Source organism: Canis lupus, chromosome 10, assembly GCF_048164855.1.
Source record: "Canis lupus baileyi chromosome 10, mCanLup2.hap1, whole genome shotgun sequence".
NCBI lineage: Eukaryota > Metazoa > Chordata > Mammalia > Carnivora > Canidae > Canis > Canis lupus.
This window is the reverse complement of record NC_132847.1, coordinates 22417602-22440000: the sequence shown is the minus strand read 5'-3', so window position 1 is coordinate 22440000 and position 22399 is coordinate 22417602. Positions and strand designations below refer to the sequence as shown.

At 37.6% G+C, this 22399-nt stretch overlaps 1 protein-coding gene and 1 long non-coding RNA gene across 5 annotated transcripts in view; one reads left to right on the top strand and one right to left on the bottom strand.

Annotated features, from left to right (window-relative positions):
* AFF4 (ALF transcription elongation factor 4) overlaps positions 1-22399 on the top strand; it is a 92928-nt gene that overhangs the window by 17528 nt on the left and 53001 nt on the right. For 2 of the 4 annotated variants that reach the window (XM_072840990.1, XM_072840987.1), the window contains exons 2-5: positions 14447-14538; positions 15008-15134; positions 17990-18784; positions 20948-20992. In XM_072840990.1, coding sequence (XP_072697091.1) covers positions 15012-15134; positions 17990-18784; positions 20948-20992 — 963 coding nt within the window. In that variant the 5' untranslated portion in view covers positions 14447-14538; positions 15008-15011. The remainder of the gene's footprint in view (positions 1-14446; positions 14539-15007; positions 15135-17989; positions 18785-20947; positions 20993-22399) is intronic. The other 2 variants (XM_072840991.1, XM_072840988.1) reach the window with 1 other exon arrangement.
* Positions 1-22399, bottom strand: part of LOC140641333 (uncharacterized) — a 66532-nt gene that overhangs the window by 16959 nt on the left and 27174 nt on the right. The window lies entirely within an intron of this gene.

The following is a 22399-nucleotide window of genomic DNA, read 5'->3' as shown; positions in this document are numbered from 1 at the left end:
CTCCTTTCCTTTCTCCTTTCCTTTCCTTTCCTTCTTTCGAGAAGTACCAACTTCCAAGAAGTCTGGTAGGTAGAATGAAAGGAGACAGAGGTGATAGGAAAACTGGGATGGCTGGAGATACAGAATCCAGGAGTATATAAGGAGCAAGCTTGGATATTTATGTCCTGCATTTGATGCTGTGTGGCAGTCCAAGTTGAGTGAGCTTCCGAGTATCCAGAGGAATGCCAGTGTTTGCTGCAGTAACTTCCTCAGCCCACGAAGAGGGTGAACATTTGACTTGCACTTGAAGTAAATTGGATTTTTTTTAAAGATTTTATTTATTTATTTGAGAGAGAGGATGAGCGGAGGAGAAAGGCAGAGGGAGAAGCAGACTCCCCACTGAGCAGGGAACCCAACATGGGGCTTGATCCCAGGACTCTGGGCTATGACCTGAGCCGAAGGCAGACACTTAACCGACTGAGTGACCCAGACACCGCTAAGTAAATTGGATTTTATATATAAGGAATTTGCGGGCAGCCCGGGTGGCTCAGTGGTTTAGCGCCGCCTTCAGCCCAGGGCCTGATCCTAGAGACCCGGGGTTGAGTCCCACGTTGGACTCCCTGTGTGGAGCCTCCTTCTCCCTTTGCCTGTGTCTCTGCCTCTCTGTCTCTCGTTTCTCATGAATAAATGAATAAAATCTTAAAAAAAAAAAAAAAAGGAATTTGCTGTACAAGATACAGCTGAAGAAATGTATGATATTTGGGAAATATGGATCTTTCTGTCACATCTGAGTGGGGAACACGCTCAAAACTAGAAGAACAGCTTATGTGGTCTGTGAAGATTTCTTTAATGCCAAGAATATGTGTGATCACTTTTCAGGATTCGGTGTTTGTAACAGATACTTGGTGGTTCTGTACTAAAATGTCAACAGGGCGCTTTAGAAGATGGACACGAAAAAGAAGGAACACCAATTGAAGCTTCTCAAGGAGAAATATGGCATCAACACATATTCACCAAATCAAATGTCTTCTGCATTTTTATTTTGGACTAAAAGCCAGAAATGACCACCATCACCTTTTTTTTTAAAATATTTTATTTATTGGGGATCCCTGGGTGGCGCAGCCGTTTGGCGCCTGCCTTTGGCCCAGGGCACGATCCTGGAGACCCGGGATCGAGTCCCGCGTCAGGCTCCCGGTGCATGGAGCCTGCTTCTCTCTCTGCCTCTCTCTCTCTCTCCCTGTGTGACTATCATAAATTAAAAAAAATATATATTTTATTTATTCATGAGAGACATACACAAAGAGAGAGGCAGAGACACAAGCAGAGGGAGAAGCAGGCTCCATGCAGGGAGCCTAATGGGACTCAATCCCAGGACTCCAGGATCATGCCCTGGGCCAAAGGCAGGCGCTCAACCACTGAGCCACCCAGGGATCCCCACCCATTTTTGTTTTTAATTGATGCTGAATATTCTGATTTCTTTGAGATTCAGAACAACTGTGCATGATCTTGGCAAAGTGGAGTGTGGGAAGTTGGAAACAATAGAATGTTGAATATGGTTGGATACATTTTGGAAAGCAATTTGTCTATATCTGTTAAAACTGCAGATGCTCATGTCTTGTACCCCAGCAATTCCACTTGTAGTTGTCTATCCTAGAAAAACTCTCACTCATTGGTATAGTGAGAAATGCACAAAAAAATGATCATTACAGCACTATAATGGCAGAAAAAGGGGAAACTGGAGAGTGGTTAAGTAAATTGTATGGATACATAATGAAAATAAATGAGCTATAGCAATATGTATCAACACGGATATAACCTAGTGACATAATGCTAGGAATTAAAAAGGCTTGGTCTTTAGCATATACCCTTTTTAGAAGTTGTAAAACAAGCAAAACTATTCAGTGACTCCTTTAAGGATACGTACATAAATTATAAAAATATAAATGGATTTATGGGAATGATTATCACCAAAATCAGAAGAGCAGCTACCACTTGTAAGGTGGAGGGATCACAGGAGATGTGATCCAATGAGGCTACAGAGTAGCCTTTGCCTATGTTGGCAATGCTGTATTTTCTAAGATGGTTCATGGGTAACCACAAGTGTTTATTGCTTCAGGTAGTTTTTTATATCAATGGTTGCAGAGGAAGTAGAGAATCACCAAGAGTCCTTTTGAGAAGCTTGGCCATGAAGGAGAACAGAGAAGAGAGAGAGTGGTAGCTGGAGAGAGATGGGGTCAGAAAAGTCTCTTTTTAAAGAATATGTTTGAATGCTGCTGGAAAGGATTCGTTATAAGTTGAAATTGCTAGAGAGAAGTCAGGGACTGTTAAAGGTCTGGAGGAAGATAACAAAATGGGCAGACTTTTTCTTTCACAGGAAAGAGAAGTTCTCTATTTTAACCAGAGGAAAGAAGAGAATGGATGCAGATATTGGTAGTTTGAAAGTTGATGGCTGATGGATGAGATTTCTCTCTTATCTTTCCTTTTTTTTTTTTTTTTTGATAGAGGGAGAGGCAAGCTGGGAGGGGCAGAAGGAGAGTAAGAGAGATTGGAACCCAACACAGGGCTCTATCCTACAACCCATGAGATCATGACCTGAGCTGGTATCTCGAGTCGGGCACTTACCTGACAGTGCTCCCCAGCTGCCCCTCTCTCTCATATTTAATGTTCTATTTTTAGTTTTTGTCAAGTAAGACAAGGTCATTTGTGGAATGCAAGTTAGGGGAAAGAGTCCTAGGAAGATACTGTGAGGAATAGGAAAGATCATTCATCTGTGAAAGATAGTGAAATTTTGGGAAGCTTTCAGGGCCTCGTTCAGGGTGAGTTATGAAAAATGATTATGAGAGATTCAGATAATATATAAAGATATGATGAACAAAGCACAAATAGTATGGAATTCCCTTTGTTTCCATGTGTTTCATGATAGTATTTTAAACCCAAAGGCTATAGAAGTCTCATGACTGATTCGGGGGCAAAGATCCTTCTCTGCAAAATAGTTTTGGGACCTGGTGTTTCACTGCTAGTGGCTTTGATCTCCAGGCATACAATCTTAGTTTCTCTGCCTTTCAGGAATTAACTTCTTCAGATTCTCAAGATAGAGAAATCCTACCAAATGAGGCCAAGAAGGGTTTCGGTACTCATGAGGGTTTTGCTTTAATACATTGTGATAAGGTTACAGTTTAATAGCATTTCTTATATACTGAATCCTGAAATGATTGTGATCTTAGCTCAAGTCTCATTTAGACTTTTGGAGTTTAAATCATTTAATAGTCTGGTAGTGGAATGGCTCTGTCAGCAGTTTAGTTCTAAGACAGTACTTGAAAAAAAAAACATAGTAATAGGTTCTGAACACCACTAAGAGGTAAGTTAAAGGTCACATTTTTAAAAAAATATTTTATTTCTTTATTCATGAGAGACAGAGAGAGAGAGAGAGGGAGAGACACAGGCAGAGGGAGAAGCAGGCTCCATGCAGGGAGCCCGATGTGGGATTCGATCCCGGGACTCCAGGATCATGCCCTGGGCCTAAGGCAGGCGCCAAACCGCTGAGCCACCCAGGGATCCCCTAAAGGTCACATTTTACTTAAACTTTTTGTAAATAAAAAAATGTAAGGGGTGCCTGAGTGGCTTAGTTGATTAAATGTCCAACTCTTGATCTCAGCTCAGGTCTTGATCTCAGGGTCATGAGTGTGGGGCCTATTTAAATTTAAAATGTAATAAAACTAATAATGTGTTTTTTGAAAGATTATAGAAGATTAATTTCTGGTTCATTTGGGAATGCACATTAAAATTTTTTACTGTGTGCTTTACTGTAATTTTTTATTGTGGTAAAATGTATATAACACAATTTATTTAAACCATTTTAAGTGTATAGCTCAGTGGCATTAAGCACATTCACAATGTTGTGTAACCATCACCATTATCAGTTTACAGAATTTTTTATCATCCGAACAAACTCTATACTTGTTAAATGTAGTCCTCTATTCCTCCTTATCCCCAGCCCCTGGCAACCACAATTCTACTTTCTCTCTTTCTGAATTTGCTTTTTCTGCGCACCTCATGCATGTGGGATCATATAGTATTTGTCTTTTTGTTACTGGCTGATTTTACTTTGTATGATATCCTCAAGGTACATACATGTTGTAGCATGTCATTCTTTTTTAAGGCTCAGTAATGTTCCATTGTAGGTATATCCCACATTTTGGGATGAATGGATTTTGTTTTTTCCATTCATCTTTTGATGGGCATTTGGGTTAATTCTACCTATTGACTCTTGAGGATAGTCTGCTATGAACATAAGTGTCCAAGTGTCTGAGTCCCTGCTTTCAGTTCTTTTGGGTATAGATGTAGGAGTGTAATTGCTGGATCACATGAAATTGTATGTTACACTTTGAGTAACCACCACAGTGTTTTCCACTGCAGCTGCACCATTTTACATTCCCACCAGCAATGCACAGGGTTCTAATTTCTCAACATTCTTACCAAGAGTTATTTATTTATTTATTTTTTTACTTTTTGAAAATAGCCATCCTAATGGGTGGTTATATGGTATCTCATTGTGGTTTTGATTTGCATTTCCCTAATGACTAATAATGTTGAGCATCTTTTCACGTATTAACTGGCCATTTTTTTTCTTCCTTTTCTTTTTAAAAAATTTAATTCAGTGTAGATAACATACAGTGTTACATTTCTTATTAGCCATTTTTATATGTTCTTTGGAGAAATATTTAAGTCCTTTTCCCACTGTGTTATTATTTACCTTGGCACTTTTTTGGAAAATCAGTTATAAATGTGTGTTTCTGGACTCTTGGTTCTGTTTGATTTATATGTTTGTAGTAAGTTTTGAAATTGGAAAGTGTGTATCTTCTAGCTTGCTTTTGCAAGACCGGTTTTTTGTTTTGTTTTGGTTTGGTTTGGGTTTTTTTGGCTGTTTATGACCCTTTGAATTTCCATACTAATTTTAGGATCGGATTGTCAATTTCTGCATAGAAGTCAGCTGGGATATTGATGGAGATTGTGTTGAATCTGTAGATGAGTTTAGAAAGTATATCCATCTTAACAATAATTAGATCTTCCATTCCATGATATGAGATGTCTTTGCATTTATTTTGGTCTTCTTTCATTTCCTTGATTTTATAGTTTTCAGAGTATGTTTGTTTTTTTGTTAATTTCTGAGGGCTCTGGGTGGCTCAGTTGGTTTTGACTGCCTTCAGCTCAGGTTATGATCCCAGGATCTTGCTCAGCACAGAGTCAGCTTCTCTCTTTCCCACTCCCCCTGCTTGTGCTCTCTTTTCTCTGTCAAAGAAATAAAATCTTTAAAACTTTTTCATTTCTGAGGATTTTATTCCTTATGATGATACTGCACTTTCAAGTTCAAATCCCAAGAGACTATAATGTTTGTCCTTATTTATATCCTTTATCTCTTGAGTAACATCTGATTGTTGTTTTAATGGTATGAGACCTCATTTGTTTCTGATAGGGAAACACACAGTTTAAGCAAAAGGTGAGGAGCCTGAATTATTTAAGGGAATGCACTGGTGTTCAGCCCATCCGTAAGGCCTTGAAGATGGAGGAACAGTTGACAAATGGTAGTAATCAAGGATCCTTTTCAAGTTAATATTCGTTTATTCTTTTTTTAAAAGCAGCTTTATAGAGATAAAATTTCATAAAATTCCCTCATTTTTAAGCCTACAATTGAGCAATTTTTAATCATTTTATAGAATATGCAGCTATCATCACAGTTTATTTGTAGAACATTTCCATCACCCCAAAATGATCTCTTGTGCTTGTTTGCAGTCACCTTTCGTTCTTTGTTTTATCCTTTATGCGTGTGTAGTCGTAAGTACCCAGTACATTCAAATACTTTTCTCATTTAATCAATATCATCAGAGTAGTGTGGACATTTTATGAGAGACAAAACTGAAATTTAGGGAACTTACTCAAACCTAGTATATTATATAACCAGGACTAAAAATCTGGTACCCTTAACCTGTTCCAACTACTAAATTACATGCCTCACCTGTTTATAATTCAGTTAAAATATGGAATTTACATTACTTTGTTAATTAAGAGGTAATTGCCTGTGTTGGTTTTTGATTACTAGACATTTTATATTTTAGAATGTTTATTAGCCAGGATACCATGCTACATCTAGATTATCAAATAAATCCATGATTATAGCTAAACCACTTGAATCACCTACAATTTAAGGTACTGTGTATTGGGAGATAAAGGGTCATCTTGAGAATTGATACCCTAGCCTCTTGATGGTGATTACAGAGAAATAAAGACCTCTCTTTTGCCCCCAAATATTCATCCAGCAGATAGTTATCACACATGTATCATATTATTGAGTTATTCTTGATGTTCTTCTGAGATTGCTATTCTTTTTTTTTTTTTCTTTAAGATTTTAGTTATTTATTCACAACACACACACAGGCTGAGAGGCTGAGAGGCTGAGACATAGACAGAAGGAGAAGCAGGCTCCATGCAGGGAGCCCGATGCGGGACTTGATCCTGGGACTCCAGGATCACATCCTGGGCCAAAGGCAGGCGCTAAACCACTGAGCCACCCAGGGATCCCTTGAGATTGCTATTCTTAATCCCTCTCTCATTGCCTGCCTTTTTCCCCAAGAGGTCCTAAGGATCTTCAGAGAAATTTAAATGGCTGAGAAGTAACCTCTTTCTAATTTGCCCAGTTCTACTATAAATGCAGTTTGACTTGGCTGGAGCTGCTAGTCGTGGGTGGATGAGACTTTTGTAATAACTGCAGTGGGTGGCAGGGGCTGCCAATGAAAGCCAGCTGTTTCCTTCCTTAAATACTCCAATCCCATGTTGTCCCTAATAGAACTCATTTTTGGTCTTTTTGGATACCAAATAACTGAGAATTAAAGATATAGATAGCACAGTATCTGTAGCATTGGAATTTAAAATTATTTAGATTAATTTAGTTACCTCACAGAAATAAAGAATGGAAAATTCCAGAGAGGCTGAGCAGTTGCAGATCAGGGTGAAAGGAAGGAGGCAGACAGAAGAAATAAATCATGAGACTTGGAGAGATAACTGACAAATTTCCACAACTGCAGTATGCTTTACTTACTGTGAAGGGATTGAGGAGAGTTTAGGCATGGCTTGCCAGTAGAGTTTGGGAATAGTCTTGGAGAAGGAGGCAGAAGATTTGAAAACAGGTAGTCAGTTAAGTTAGAATGCACACTTAAGTATAAGATTTAATTCTATATTGGTATTCCTAAAAAAGTAATAATAATAAAAAATAAATTGGTATTCCTTAGTTAAGATATGTGACAAATTGAGAAAGCATAGGTACCACATAATCAAAAGACTGTCACTTTAATAGAGAAATGGACAAAAGATGTGAATACATAGTTTACAGAAAAAGAAATATAAATAGCTAAGTGACACATGAAATATGTGCAATCGGGGATCCCTGGGTGGCTCAGCAGTTTAGCGCCTGCCTCTGGCCCAGGGCGTGATCCTGGAGTCCAGGGATCAAGTCCCACGTTAGGCTCCCTGCATGGGGCCTGCTTCTCCCTCTGCCTGTGTCTCTGTCTCTCTCTATCTCTCATGAATAAATAAATAAAATATTTTTAAAAATATGTGCAATCTAATTATCAGGAAATTCGGAAGAATGCAGTTATTAACTGTGAGATCGGCAACGGCTATCTCTGTCATCCACCATTTTATCCCTAGCTCCTGGCACGGTGCCTAGCAATAGTAGATAGGCTCATATATTGGTTGAGTAAATGAAATAAACAAATGAAGTTGGGTTTTTACCCTCTTGGGTTGGTGGCACAATTTAAAAAGATTCCTAATGCCTAGGATTGAGAATGGCATGATTAAAGAAAGGGCAGTCTTGTATTTTGTTGCTGGGGTTGTCTGTGATACAGTTTTTTTGAAAAGCAGTCTGGTGATACATATTAAAAGGGTATAACATGTACTCTTTGACTTAGCAATTGTACACTTAGAAATCTATCTGAAACTAAAATAATTTCACATATAAACATTCACTGTAATGTTTATGATACTAAATTTTGGATATAACCCAATTATCAGGGGTTTCTGGTTAGATGAATACTATATAGTCAATAAAATAATGAAAATTCATATATATTGATATGGAATTATGTTCATTATGTATTAAATGAAATAAGAATTATGTAGTATTTTTTGCATGATATGACTGTATGTGACTCCACATTATTGCTTATTTCAGGGGATTGAAATTGTTGATTTTATTTTTTTTTATTTTTTATTTTCTTAATTTTTATTTATTTATAATAGTCACACACACAGAGAGAGAGGCAGAGACATAGGCAGAGGGAGAAGCAGGCTCCATGCACTGGGAGCCCGATGTGGGACTCGATCCCAGGTCTCCAGGATCGCGCCCTGGGCCAAAGGCAGGCGCTAAACCGCTGCGCCACCCAGGGATCCCATGAAATTGTTGATTTTAGATTTCAACTTTATATTAACCATATTAGAGTTTTTAAGCAAAGAGTATACTTTTATATTTGGAAAAACAAAACCATTTAGGTTTATCTCTTTGAAAAATGCATAAGTGGAAGAATATTTTTCATTCACATTTACAGAACCAAAACATTTATTGAGGACCAAGAAAGAAGATATAGCTAAGTAGGGAGACATGCTATATCTTGTGTATGAAAACTGTATATTCAATTTTCTGGTGTTTAGCTTGTCAGAGTATTCGTTGTCACATTTTGATGTTAGTTGAGTTAGTTGTATCTAATTCTTATCTATGTGTTCAGCACCTAACAATTCTACTTATGAAGTTGGGCAGCCCAGGTGGCTCAGTGGTTTAGTGCTGCCTTCAGCCCAGGTCGTGACTCCGGAGACCTGGGATTGAGTTCGACATCGGGCTCCCTGTGAGGAGCCTGATCACTCCCTCTGCTTGTGTCTCTGCCTCTCTTTCTCTTTGTGTACACGTTCTCGTGAATAAATAAATAAAGTATTTTTAAAATATAATGAAGGATCAGTCATATTATATATATTGTGTTATATCTACTTATTGTCACATAACAGCAATTATGGAAATCCCTTCAAGTTCATGGGCAGAGGTCTGCTTCTTTTGTTTTAATAAACTGGCTTGTTTAACTGTTAACTATTTTTCTGTTCTTGGTCATGTAGTTATTTTTAGTTGTTTTGCCACTAACAACAGTGCTTCAGTAAATATTTTTATAGCTTATGGCAATATAAGCCATAGCCTTTGGGATATAGCCCTGCAAGTGAGGCTCCTGGATTGAAGGGTTTGTGTATTTTTTCTGAGTTTGAAACATTGCTTCACCATTTTAATGACTCATTTTAGGAAAAATACTTGGCTTTTACTGTTGTTATTAAATAGAACATTTTATTTTATTTTTTTTCAAATTATTTTTATTTACTTTTTGAAAGTAATCTCTATACTCAGTATGGGGCTCCAGCTCATGATCCCAGTGGGCTCAATAGTTGCATTAGTTGCATGCTCCACTGACTGAGCCAGCCAGGTACCCCTAGAACATTTTAAATAAAACATTTTTTTCTCGGGGATCCCTGGGTAGCTCAGCGGTTTAGCGCCTGCCTTTGGCCCAGGGTGCGATCCTGGAGTCCTGGGATCAAGTCCCACGTCGGGCTCTGGGCATGGATCCTGCTTCTCCCTCCTCCTGTGTCTCTGCCCCCCCCCCCCCCCCCCGGTCTATCATGAATAAATAAATAAATCTTAAAAAAAAACACATTATTTTCTCATTGAATTTGATTTGTGAACTATTAAAATCCCATATATCTTTGAGTTCATTTCTGGTTTCGGTTTTGGAGATAATTTCGTTCATTTCTGTGCACTACCATGCTATTTTGATAATGATGATTTTATAGTAAATTTTAATATCTACTGTGACAAATTCTTGTTTTCTCTCTGGTACTAAGTATATGATCAATACTTCTTGCATGTTTATTAAGTTAATAAGTAAACTTAATAAACATAATAAATATTAAATATTCAGTCTTGGCTTTAGATAAATTTGACAAGCCTATTTACTTTAGGGAAACTGAAGCATGGCATGTTGATGGTTTGCCCTACTAGCCAAGAATGATATTACACTTTCTTAAATGTAATAAACAGTGATGTAGAGGAGGAGTTTAGAATTGAATGATCAGTTTAAACATGGTAGGCATGAAAGAAAACTTGAAGCCCTAGAGAAGAGATAGTTTGATTGTAAATCCCAAGGCTGAAAACTGCTGGAGAGTACCCATAGTGCTCTACTATATAAATTTTTATCACTCTTTTCCTTCTTTTATTTTAAAAAATTTCAAACCCATAATATGGTATATGTCCGTATTCCCTTCCATCTGGTTATACCAGTTGTCAGTATTTTTACTGCAATTGCTGCTGCTCTACTGTTCGCTTCCTGTCTTTTGTCCCTCCTTCCTGTTCTCTCTCCTTCCTCTGCCCCCGAGTGTGTGTGTGTGTGTGTGTGTACACACACACACATTCTGTTTCTTTTTCTATCGCTCACTCACTGTCTACACATACTAGATCTATATTCAGATGGCTACCGAACCATTTGAGAGTTGCAGACATGATGATATTTCACCTGTGTATGTTTTGTACATTGTAAGACCCCAGAACATTCTCCTACATAACCAGTTATAATTATTATAGTTCAAAAACTAAACATTGATATAGTTATCTGAAATACTGTTCATATTCTGATGTCCCCAAGTTTCCCTGTAATGCCCTTCACAACCATTTTTTTCCTCTCCAGATCTAGTATGTGAATCATACATTATTGCCCTTACTCGTCGTTTTTCCTTGCATGTAGAAGAATATAGAAGTAATCCCCAGCCTCTTTTGTTCGTTTTCATGATACTGGCTTTTTTTTTTTTTTTTTTTTTTTATACTGGCATTTTTGGAGAGTCCAGGCCAGTTTTGCAGACTTAAGGTTTGTCTGCTTATTCCTGATTGGATTCAGATTAAATTTTTAGCAGGAAGAATACCTAGGTGGTGATACGTCTGATCAGTTGATTTGAGGATATTGTTTATTGTACTTCTCTGTTTTAAAGATTTTTTTTCTAACAGTTTGTGGGGTGATACTGAAGATTCCATTCCCCCCAACTTTTTTCCCAATACTTCTAGCTTTGGTTTATTTTTTTTTTATTTTTTTTTCATTGATGATTCTTAGTGGTCACAAAGTGATTTTCTAATTCTTCTATTTCTTCTGCATTTATTAGTTGACATTCTTCTACAAAGAAGGCCTTTTGCTCCCTGCTTTATCTCTCTTCATTTTATTTTTACTGTGGACTCAAATATTTGTGTGTATTTGTGTGTGTGTGTGTGTGTATTAACTAGGCTCCACACTTGCATGGGATTTGAACTCAACCCCAAGAGCAAGAGTAGCCACACTCTACTGACTGAGCTAGCTAGGAACCCCTCGGGGAGCCTTTTTTTACTCATTTGGTTATATTCCATTCTTGTCTTTATTTTGATGCGTGTGTTTCTAAATCTGACCAGTGAGAGCACCTTCAGGCTGGTTCCTGTGCCCTTTTGCTATCTCCATCTGTTTTTATACATTTTCTTGCTGTTAAAACAAGATGTTTTAAGGTCTTTTTGTACTTCCTCTACTGCAGTCTTCGAATGAACTATTTGTCCAAGAAGTTTATTTCACTTTAGTAGGAAATGATAATAGAAATCAGAATTTGCATGCTTAGGGTGCTTCTTTTTTCTGGTATGTCGCTGCTCCTAGAATTTCAGTATACAGAGATGGAGATTGTATCTGTCTTTCTGGAAGTAGATAGATCGATAGATATATTTTTAAAAATATAAGCATGTGTTCATAGTGCTACTTCTGGTTCCCAATGCCCAAAAGTTCTTTTCTCTTTATTCTTTTGTATATTTGTACCCCTCTTCTCTCACAGTAACATGCCTGGATCCCCAAAAATTTCAGTATATTTACTCATTTGCTTCCTCTTGTAGCAATGCAATTGCTACACCATAGAATATTATTTGTAATAAATGTATCAGCTTAAGTACTTCATGGGTACTTAAAACCGTTTACCTTAAGTAATTAAAAAAATTTAGATGGAGAACTCTCTTTTCTATTTGCTAATATTCTTTTAAAAATTATTTTGTCTGGTGGTCCCACAGATTTTGTTTTGATGAGGCAGTTAGCTAATTTTAATGGAATCCTTTTTCAGTGTAGTAGTTGCAAATGTCCTGAGGTGTACATGCTGTAAAACAGGTTTGTCCATACAACACAGGTGTACTTCAAATTGACTCATTTAAATTTTAATTTTAGGGGAACTCAGGTTTGATCACTTGATTACTGGAATTATTACTTTGTGTGAAACTTTATCCTAGGCAGAAATACTCATGTTTAAAGACACAAGAGAAAAATGCGGATCTGATAAATTAGATGTGAAAATAAGGCACATCAGAAAGAAATTAGAGAACAAGAGCTATACCTAGGATATTAGTTATTATAAACAGTCATTTAATTTTGTTCTGCTTCTTGGCAGTCTTTTTAGAATGAAATATTCAGTCAGATGACTTACATTGCTTAAGAAAAGAAAACACTATGAATTGTAGGAGGAATTTTATTGTGGGAATCATATCTGTTCCTACAATAAATGTACAAGTGTTCTTGCATGAGTATTTTAGTGGTTTAATTAAATTATAGGCATTTCTTTTTCAGGAATTGAATTTAGGAAATACAAGGAAATTAATATTTAGCATACTCTTTAGACTCTTAGGATACGAATAACCTCATATGCAGTAGCACCATAGCTGTAGAGGTCTATCTGAAACCTGATTGTTAGTGATACACAGTTATTAGTTGGTTCAAGTGTATTATAATATATATGTTCTTTGGTTTTACTCTTTGAATACCAAAATGTAGATGTTTTCTAGTATTTATTAAAGAAAGAATCAGGGATGCCTGGGTGGCTCAGTTGGTTAAAGGTCATGATCCCTGGGTCCTGGGATTGAGCCCCCAGTCAGGTTCCCTGCTCAGCGGGACTCTGCTTCTCCCTCTTCCTCTTCTGCTCCCCCTACTTGTGCTCTCTCGCTCTCTTTCTGTCAAATAAATAAAATCTTAAGAAAGAATAAAATACTTTAAAAGATTTATTTTAGTGAGAGAGGAAGTGGGGTTGGGGATGGATGAGAGGGGCAAAGAGAGAATCCCAAGCAGATATGGGACCGATTTCACAACCCCAAGATCATGACCTGAGCTAGGATGCTCAACAGATTGAGCCTCCCAGGTACCCCAAAAGAATCAAATAATTTTAGTGATTCTGTATAGTGTTCTGTACCAGGGAGGCCAAAGAAAGCACATACTATTTCAGTACCTCAAAATAGCTTATATTCTTGTCTAAATTTATTTTAGAATACAGACAAATTGAAAAACCTGAATATACATTTAGAGTACTTAGAATATTTTTTAAATATTAGATTGCTTTGATAGATGTTTATTTTTTTATTTTTATTTTTTAAAGATTTTATTTATTCATGAGAGACACAGAGAGAGAGAGAGGCAGAGACACAGGCAGAGGGAGAAGCAGGCTCCATGCAGGGAGCCTGCGTGGGACTTGATCCCAGGTCTCCTGGATCACACCCTCAGCTGAAGGCAGCGCTAAACCGCTGAGCCACCAGGGCTGCCCAGATTTTTATTTTTGAATGTTTACTTGCACTGTTCTTACCATATAAAAATCTCCGAGTATATTGGTTTTACTGTCCATTCTCTTGTTTGTTTTAAAATTTTATTTATTTGAGAAAGAGAGAGAGAGTTCACAAACAGGGTGAAGGGGAGGGAGGAGGAGCAGAGGGAGAGAGAGAAGCAGACTCCCCACTGAGCTGGGAGCCCAACGTTGGCCTCAATCCCAGTACCCCGAGATCAACACCTGAACTGAAGGCAGATGCTCACCTGACTGCACCACCCAGGCACCCCTGCTGTCCGATTCTGATTGTAAAATTACAGTTTCTTTCCAATCTTGATTTACATTAATTTTCTGGATAGATTTGATTCATGAATCATAAGGCTAGAAATGCTCTACAAGTATAACCTGGTTTTTCCCCTTTGGTCTCCAGCAGGAGTTTCCCCTATGCCCCCCTTTAAACAAAACCAAGACAGATGATTTACTCTATTTCCAAGGAAGAATGTTGCAGAGTCCCTGGTAATCCCTCATCCCAGGGTTTGACAACTTTTTTATTATCTAACCATAAGTCCCTGCTACTATAAATAAACTATCTTCTTTGGTTTGTTCTTAGTACAAATACAACATGCTATAATGTTCATAGAAATGACACCCTCATTTTCCCCTCCACCCCAAAAGACTTTCTTTTTCAGTACAATTTTGACTACTATTACTAACCCAAGTTAATTTTAGATTCTATTACTGAAAGCCTCAGTTTTGCCATTTATTGAGGTATTAATTGAAATATTAATGTATTTAGAGCAGAAATGTCGTTTTTTAGGGAATCTAGAGCAACAGCAAAGCTGAGGTCAAACTGCCATAAGGATGGACACCAAGGAAGCTGTGTTTGGGACAAAAAGAAATCAAGATAAGGTAGATGCAAAGTAGAGAAAAAGCACTGGACCCCTGGGGGGGAGGGAGTGGTAGGCGGGAGTGGGTTTGTGTGCCTCTAATGGCAAAGAATAGTTAGATTTCTGAAGAGGAAGCCGTGAAAGGCTTATAGGAAATATTAAGGATTTGGGTTTAACTACATCTGTCTGAATGTATAAGTTTTAACTGACTTTTAGTTAGCTTGACTACTTTAGAAATTGCTAAGGTTAAGTGTTTCAATGGGGTGGATCCTAATACTCTGGGCTAGTGTTTCCTGTCTCTATAGTTGTGCAAGACACTATTGATATTAGTTGATAAAATAATTACCAATACCCAGCTTCAGCACTAGGCCTGTTACTACTTGGAAGTCGAAAGGGACTCTCGAATGAAACATTAAACTCACAAAATGAGTACAGAACATTTAATTTTTCCTATCCTTTTTGTGATACAAAAATTGTGTTTCTCTTCTTAGCAACATGAACCGTGAAGACCGAAATGTGCTGCGTATGAAAGAACGGGAAAGGCGGAATCAGGAAATTCAGCAGGGCGAAGACGCCTTCCCACCTAGCTCTCCTCTCTTTGCTGAGCCATACAAAGTTGTAAGTCGTCCTGTGAATAGTTTTTTTCCCTTAACAGTGTGACATTTTTGCTTTTTTAAGTGTTTAAACTTGATTTTTATAGTAGAAAAGAGTTACTATCATATATGCCATTTAACATTTTTCTTTTCCTCTAAGTAAGAATGTACTTTTGGGGGGTAAACTTGTCATTGAAGTATAACATACATACAGAAAGGTACACAAAACCAGTGTTTTAGCTGAAAGAATTTTCACAATATGAACAACCTTATATAATCAGTACCCAGATTAGGAAACTGAGTATTGTTAGCATACTGAAGTTGGCCTCAAACCCAAACCTCCACCCCTCCCCCTGCTGCTATCTAGTATTCTTGAAAATGTGGTCCAGATTAGCTCAGACAATAATCTCTGCATCCCAGGCATTTCACCTTTCTGAATTAAATTAAAATTTTGAAGATTGGTGTGTATCATCTGCTATTTCCTAGGTTCTTTTGCGTATAACATTAAAGACAAATATGTCAGATTCTTTTGTTTCTCACTTATTTCTTGCCATTTGCTTACTTAGGTTTTTTTTTTTTTTTTTTTTTAAAGATTTTATTTATTTATTCATAGAGACAGAGAGAGAGGCAGAGACACAGGCAGAGGGAGAAGCAGGCATCATACAGAGAGCCTGATGTGGCACTCAATCCAGGGTCTCCAGGATCACGCCCTGGGCTCCAGGCGGCGCTAAACCGCTGCACCACCAGGGCTGCCCCTGCTTACTTAGTTTATTAAGTATCAGCAACTGCTACTGTGTTTGAATAAATGTGTCTTCAGTATCAGTCTGGTTCCTTTTTCTGTTATATACTAAATTTATGGCTTTTTTTAATGTGCTTAATGAACCATATCCATTTTAGATTAAGAGCTTGTTGTCAGATGTTCAATGAAGTGAACCAGTTACTATTTTTATAACTTATCGTTGTACTTGATTTGAGATCACATAAAACACTGAATGGTATCATCACTTCTCATGACTCTAATGTGGCCACAAATGTCTCTAATATTTGATTTGGCTTTGGATTTCATTTGATCTACCTTTAACATTTTAAAAGCTTATACTGTGTATAATGGTATTGCAGCAGTAATGACCATTTTTGGTTTACAGTGTGAGACTGAGAGTGTTAGACCTTATAACATTTGGTGTTTGTAGAAGCCATTTATGAGATCTATAAAAGCCATTTTTTTAGAGTTTTTAAGGATTTTCATTTAAAGGCAGTTACACTGACATCATTTATTTTTATTTTTATTTTTTTTAAATTTTTTTTTAAAATTTATTTATGATAGTCAGAGAGAGAGAGAGAGGCAGAGACATAGGCAGAGGGAGAAGCAGGCTCCATGCACTGGGAGCCCAACGTGGGATTTGATCCCGGGTCTCCAGGATCGTGCCCTGGGCCAAAGGCAGGCGCCAAACCGCTGCGCCACCCAGGGATCCCCACTGACATCATTTATATGAGTGTAACATAAAACCTAGGGTTTGGGATTAGGAAGTAAAGGCAATTTAAAAAAAAAAATACAAAACAGGAACTTGGTCCAGAATCTTTGAATCATACTACCATTTATTTTGTTATTACATTGTAATCAATTAGATTCCTGATCTTTTTTTTTTTTTAAGATTTTATTTATTTATTCATGAGAGAGAGAGAGAATGAGAGAGAGACAGGTAGAGACACAGGCAGAGGGAGAAGCAGGCTCCAGGTAGGGTGCCTGATATGGGACTCTATCCCGGGTCTCCAGGATCACGCTCTGGGCTAAAGGCAGCGCTAAACCGATGAGACACCCGGGCTGCTCTTGATTCCTGATCTTGATGTTATCTACAAATTGCTATGTATTTTCCTCTCTTGTTTAATAGAGGTCAGACTGATTTTTCAAATAATCTAAAGTCATTATCAATTCATGCCAACCTCAAAATAAATTGTAGTTCTGTCTTGATTTCCTCTTTAATGCAATCAGTAAGCTTAGTGTCTTTCATGTTTATGAATGTGAAAGAGTTCTTAAGCTTGTAGATATTTTGGACTGTTTTTTATTATCCAAGACTGATTTTTAAAACTTCAAGTCTCTACCATTGACTTCAAAACTTGGAGTGTTTCTTGGTCAGAATTAATAGAGTTAATATTTGAAACTTTATCAATGGATTTTCCATCCTTTTTTTAAAAATTTTTATTTATTTATGATAGTCACACAGAGAGAGAGAGAGAGAGGCAGAGACATAGGCAGAGGGAGAAGCAGGCTCCATGTACCGGGAGCCCGACGTGGGATTCGATCCTGGGTCTCCAGGATCGTGCCCTGGGCCCAAAGGCAGGCGCTAAACCGCTGTGCCACCCAGGGATCCCGGATTTTCCATTCTTAATTTGTGATTGACTTTTATTAACGTAGTTGGTCATAGTAACAGAAGGAATTAAAATTTCATTTCTCCTTTTAATTATATCATTGAACTCTAGGAATATAATGTTTTCCTAGATGGCCAGAATAATGAAGAGTTGGCTAATCTCACCTAGAACTTAACTACATAAGGGCATATTACTTCTCTGCTCTTCAAAAGATTTTTATTACTGTTCAGTATATTTATTGGTGAAATTTTTTCCCCTCTTGGAATCTTGTACATACTTCTCAGTGTCCTATAGAATATTTGTGTCTATGCATGAATGTTTTTCACTTTCACTGCATTTTTTTCACTATAAAAATTAGGTATTTGGAATTTGCTTTTGAGATGTTAACCTTAAGATAGAAGATGAGGCCTCCTGTTGAAAAGCCTCCTTGAATTTGAAGTTAGGAAAGTCTGTTTAGAAGCATTATTTCCATTTATGCTAATTATATTGTTTTACTTTACAATTTTTTTGTAGACTAGCAAAGAAGATAAGCTATCAAGTCGTATTCAGAGTATGCTTGGAAACTACGATGAAATGAAGGATTTCATAGGAGACAGATCTATACCAAAGCTTGTTGCAATTCCCAAGCCCACAGTACCACCAACAGCAGATGAAAAATCTAACCCAAATTTCTTTGAACAGAGACATGGGACCTCTCATCAGAGTAGCAAATGGACTCCAGTAGGACCTGCACCCAGTACTTCTCAGTCTCAGAAACGGTCTTCAGGCTTGCAGAGTGGACACAGTAGCCAGCGGACCAGTGCAGGTGGCAGTGGTGGCACTAATAGTAGTGGCCAGAGGCATGACCGTGACTCATACAGCAGTAGCGGAAGCAGTAGTCGGAAAAAAAGCCAGCATGGATCAGAACACTCCAAATCACGCTCTTCCAGCCCTGGAAAACCCCAGGCTGTTTCTTCATTGAGCTCTAGTCATTCCAGGTCTCATGGGAATGATCACCATAGCAAGGAACATCAGCGTTCGAAATCACCTCGGGACCCTGATGCAAACTGGGATTCTCCTTCCCGTGTACCTTTTTCAAGTGGGCAGCACTCAAATCAGTCTTTCCCACCTTCATTGATGTCAAAGTCCAGTTCAATGTTACAGAAACCCACTGCCTATGTGCGGCCCATGGATGGACAGGAGTCCATGGAACCAAAGCTGTCCTCTGAGCCCTACAGCAGCCAATCCCATGGCAACAGCATGACTGAACTGAAGCCCAGTAGCAAAGCACATCTCACCAAGCTGAAAATACCTTCCCAACCTTTGGACGTAAGTCTCACATTTAGAATTTTTTGTTTGCTTTTTTAATTTATACATTTGTTTTAGAGAAGGAGAGAGGGAGAGAGAGAAGGAAAGAGAACCTCCAGCAGACTCCCATCACCTCGAGATCTGGACCTGAGCTAAAATCAAGAGTTGAACGCTTGATCAACTGTGCCACCCAGGTGCCCCTGGAGCCTTTAATATTATGACTCTGTGAAGCAGTTGACTATGAAATTATATTTGAACTTGAACTGTGTCTCTGTTTAAATAATAAGATATATATAAGTTTAAAAAAAAGACTTGTGGATTGACTCCCAAGTGGATCGGTAGACCAGTTAGCTTCCCCTATTGGACAATAGAAGAAATGTCACTCACTGTTTTGAAATATTCACATGATAATCAGTTATCGAATAAAAGTATTATCTTTGAAATCAAAACTTTATTTTATTTTTTTTTAAAGATTTTATTTATTCATAGAGAGGCAGAGACACAGGCAGAAGGAGAAGCAGGCTCCATGCAGAGAGCCTGACGTGGGACTCGATCCAGGGTCTCCAGGATCACGCCCTGGGCCGCAGGCGGCGCTAAACCGCTGCGCCACCGGGGCTGCCCTGAAATCAATACTTTAAATTTCCTCCTTTTGATTATACAAAAGAATACATCTTGACGACTTTTTTTTTTTTTTTTTTTAAAGATTTATTTATTTATTCATTCAGAGAGAGCTAGAGAGAGGCAGAGACACAGGCAGAGAGAGAAGCAGGCTCCATGCAGGAAGCCCGATGCGGGACTCGATCCCTGGTCTCCAGGATCACACCCCGGGCTGCAGGCGGCGCTAAACCACTGCGCCACCAGGCTGCCCCATCTTGACTTCTTTTGTTTAAAAAAGTTATCTTCTGTATTCTCATTGGGATAATTATGAGCGTGATGTGGGCCGTGGATCATTGTAGGGAATATTGGGATTTTGGGAGGGGGCATCCATCAAGATGGTAATATTGATAATTTTCAATGCCATGATCTTTTTCTCTGGTTACACTTAAGGGTTTGAGACAGCTGCTCTAGATTCATAGTGGTGGTTTGAAATTTACAGTATTTATAACTGCATACCAAAGCATCAGAATAACCAAAGAAATTGAGGATTGACTGTGAAATAGTTGAAGTTTTATCTTTTAACGTAAGTCTTAAAAGTGGTGTCTATAACTGATAATCATAGTTCATAGCTTTTTTTATTTTATTTTATTTTATTGACTTATTTGACAGAGAGAGAGTGCACACACAAGCAGGGGGAACAGCAGGTAGATGGAGAGAGAGAAATAGGCTCCCCGCAAAGCAAGGAGCCCGATGTAGGGCTCAATCCCAGAACTCTGGGATCATGACCTAAGTGGAAGGCAGGCACTCAACCAACTGAGCCACCCAGGTGCCCCAGTTCATAGCTTTTAAAACAGTGGCAGAAGGGATCAAGGATAGGTAAAATGCTATTTTGAGAACATTTAAACATTTTTCTAGTGGCCTTGAGAAACTCATGTTCATGGCAGTTGTCATCTAATTATTTCTCTCAAGAAAACAGTGAAGTGTAGTTATTTGTACTTTTTTCAAACAGTGTGATTGTTGGAGGTAGACTTATGTTCAAACTCTAGCTCTTTAATTCCTGATTGTGCTTTAGAATAAACAACTTTTCTGTGATTTTAGAAAAGTAGTGTAAAATGTCCATCATGTTCCAGACAAGTGTTCTTTCAATAATAATGGTTTTATTCTGATTGTTAGTTTATGTGAAATGATGTTTTTCAGTATCATGGTATATTTTGTACATAAACTCGAATTTTTGACAAATTGCTCACCTGCAAAATGACATTTAAAAATTTATTTCTAATCTAAATATAAGAAAGATAAAATTTTAAAAAAAAGGAAAGATAAAATTTTTCAAAAATTTTGGAAAATACAAAGTTCTTCAAATCCTGTATATTTGTTGATTAAATCTTTTTAGAGCTTGAAAAATTTGTATTTAAAGAAATTTGTTGAAAGATTCTAATTAGTGTTGTGATTTAGAGTTGTGGGATCATAAATATGTCTTTAAATTTAATTCGTTTTCTAACAATGTTGCTGAAATTGTGCAAGAAATGATAAAAATCTAAATAATAAATGACTCTAAGTCTAACGTGTATTTCTTTTCCTTTTAAGGCATCTGCTTCTGGTGACGTAAGCTGTGTGGATGAAATTCTTAAAGTAAGTTGTTGTTATAATACTTTAGGTCTTTTTTGTTTATGATACTCTACTATATTCTTGTCCTCTTTTCCCTGATATTTCACAAAGGTTCTAGGGCAGCAGATTGCTTACATGTGAAACCATATTACATCTATGAAAAATAATGCTGCTTTGCTTACTTTCATACTTAGTTTCTGAGTCATTTGGTTTATGTACTCTCTGCCCTCAAAGAACTGGTTTTGTTTGTTTTTCATTTTTAAGTGAAACAAGTTCCAGTCATAATAGTTTGCCTTGAAAAGAGAAAGAAACCAAATACAACAATACTTTCTAAGGCTTATCAGTAAATTACCAGTCCAATTATTTCACTGAAAATAGCTTGCTTTGTAATTCATCTGTACACACTGGTCAACTCCTACAATGAAAGACCTCCTCTGAATACTGCTCATTTTGAGTGTTGGATGGAATATTTTTAAAATTGATACATGACCGAAATGTGCATTCCTCTTTTGGGAGAAGAAAAAGTTGTCTGTTGGAAAAAGAGAAAAGTCCAGTGGGTTAATCAGTGGCAGTGACTGCTTTTGGCTCAGCAGTGAAAAACTGTCAGTCATACATTACTTGTGTTTTTACATAAGCTCCTGAATTTTTTGTGTGTATATCTGCATTTCACTGTGGATACTTATGAAAGACTACTTTTGTTGCTACTTATGCACTTTATTCCCTCCTTCCTTTCTTCAGCCCAGCACAGTCTCATTTACCTCTGTCATTCTGCTGAAGCTGTTTCTGTAAGGTCCTGATCTTCCCCTTCAGTGGTGGCTTATTTGAGTTCTTTGCTCTTTCTGCTATTTCATCGAATTTTTAGTTTTTCCTTCTGGAAACCTCATTCTTCCTTCGTTGCTTGTTGTTATGCTTTATTTATTGTTTTTATTTCCATCTACCTTTCTTGTCTCTCATTCTCTGCCTTTTGGGAACCTTTGTGTCTTCTTTTACCTTTTAAATATGGTTCTTTTCTCTCAGTTTCTTTCTGCTCTGTCTTGATTTTCCTCCATTGTTAACGGCTTCACCTGTTAGGTAACTGTTTGGTCTTTCTCTCCTTCCTGGCCTCCTCTGAGTTCTAGTTTATGTCTCTTCTTTGCTTCGTAGTTGTGTGTCCTTTGCATTTCTCCTTGCTTCTTTGGACTCAGTGTATCTAAAGGCAGATTTCTCAGACTTCCTTCTCTTAGTAGTGCCTCCTGTGCTTATAACTGCATGTACACTTCGAATATTCCTTGAAAATACCATTCCTTTATTTCCATTTTTGTCACCTTGAGCTTTAAGAATTGTAATGTTATAGTCCTCGCTTTGCTCATCTGTCTTCTGCATTGCTACCAGATTCTCCCTTTAATCCATTATGTTCCTAAGTTAATCTCCACCTTAGAAATTTCAGTGATT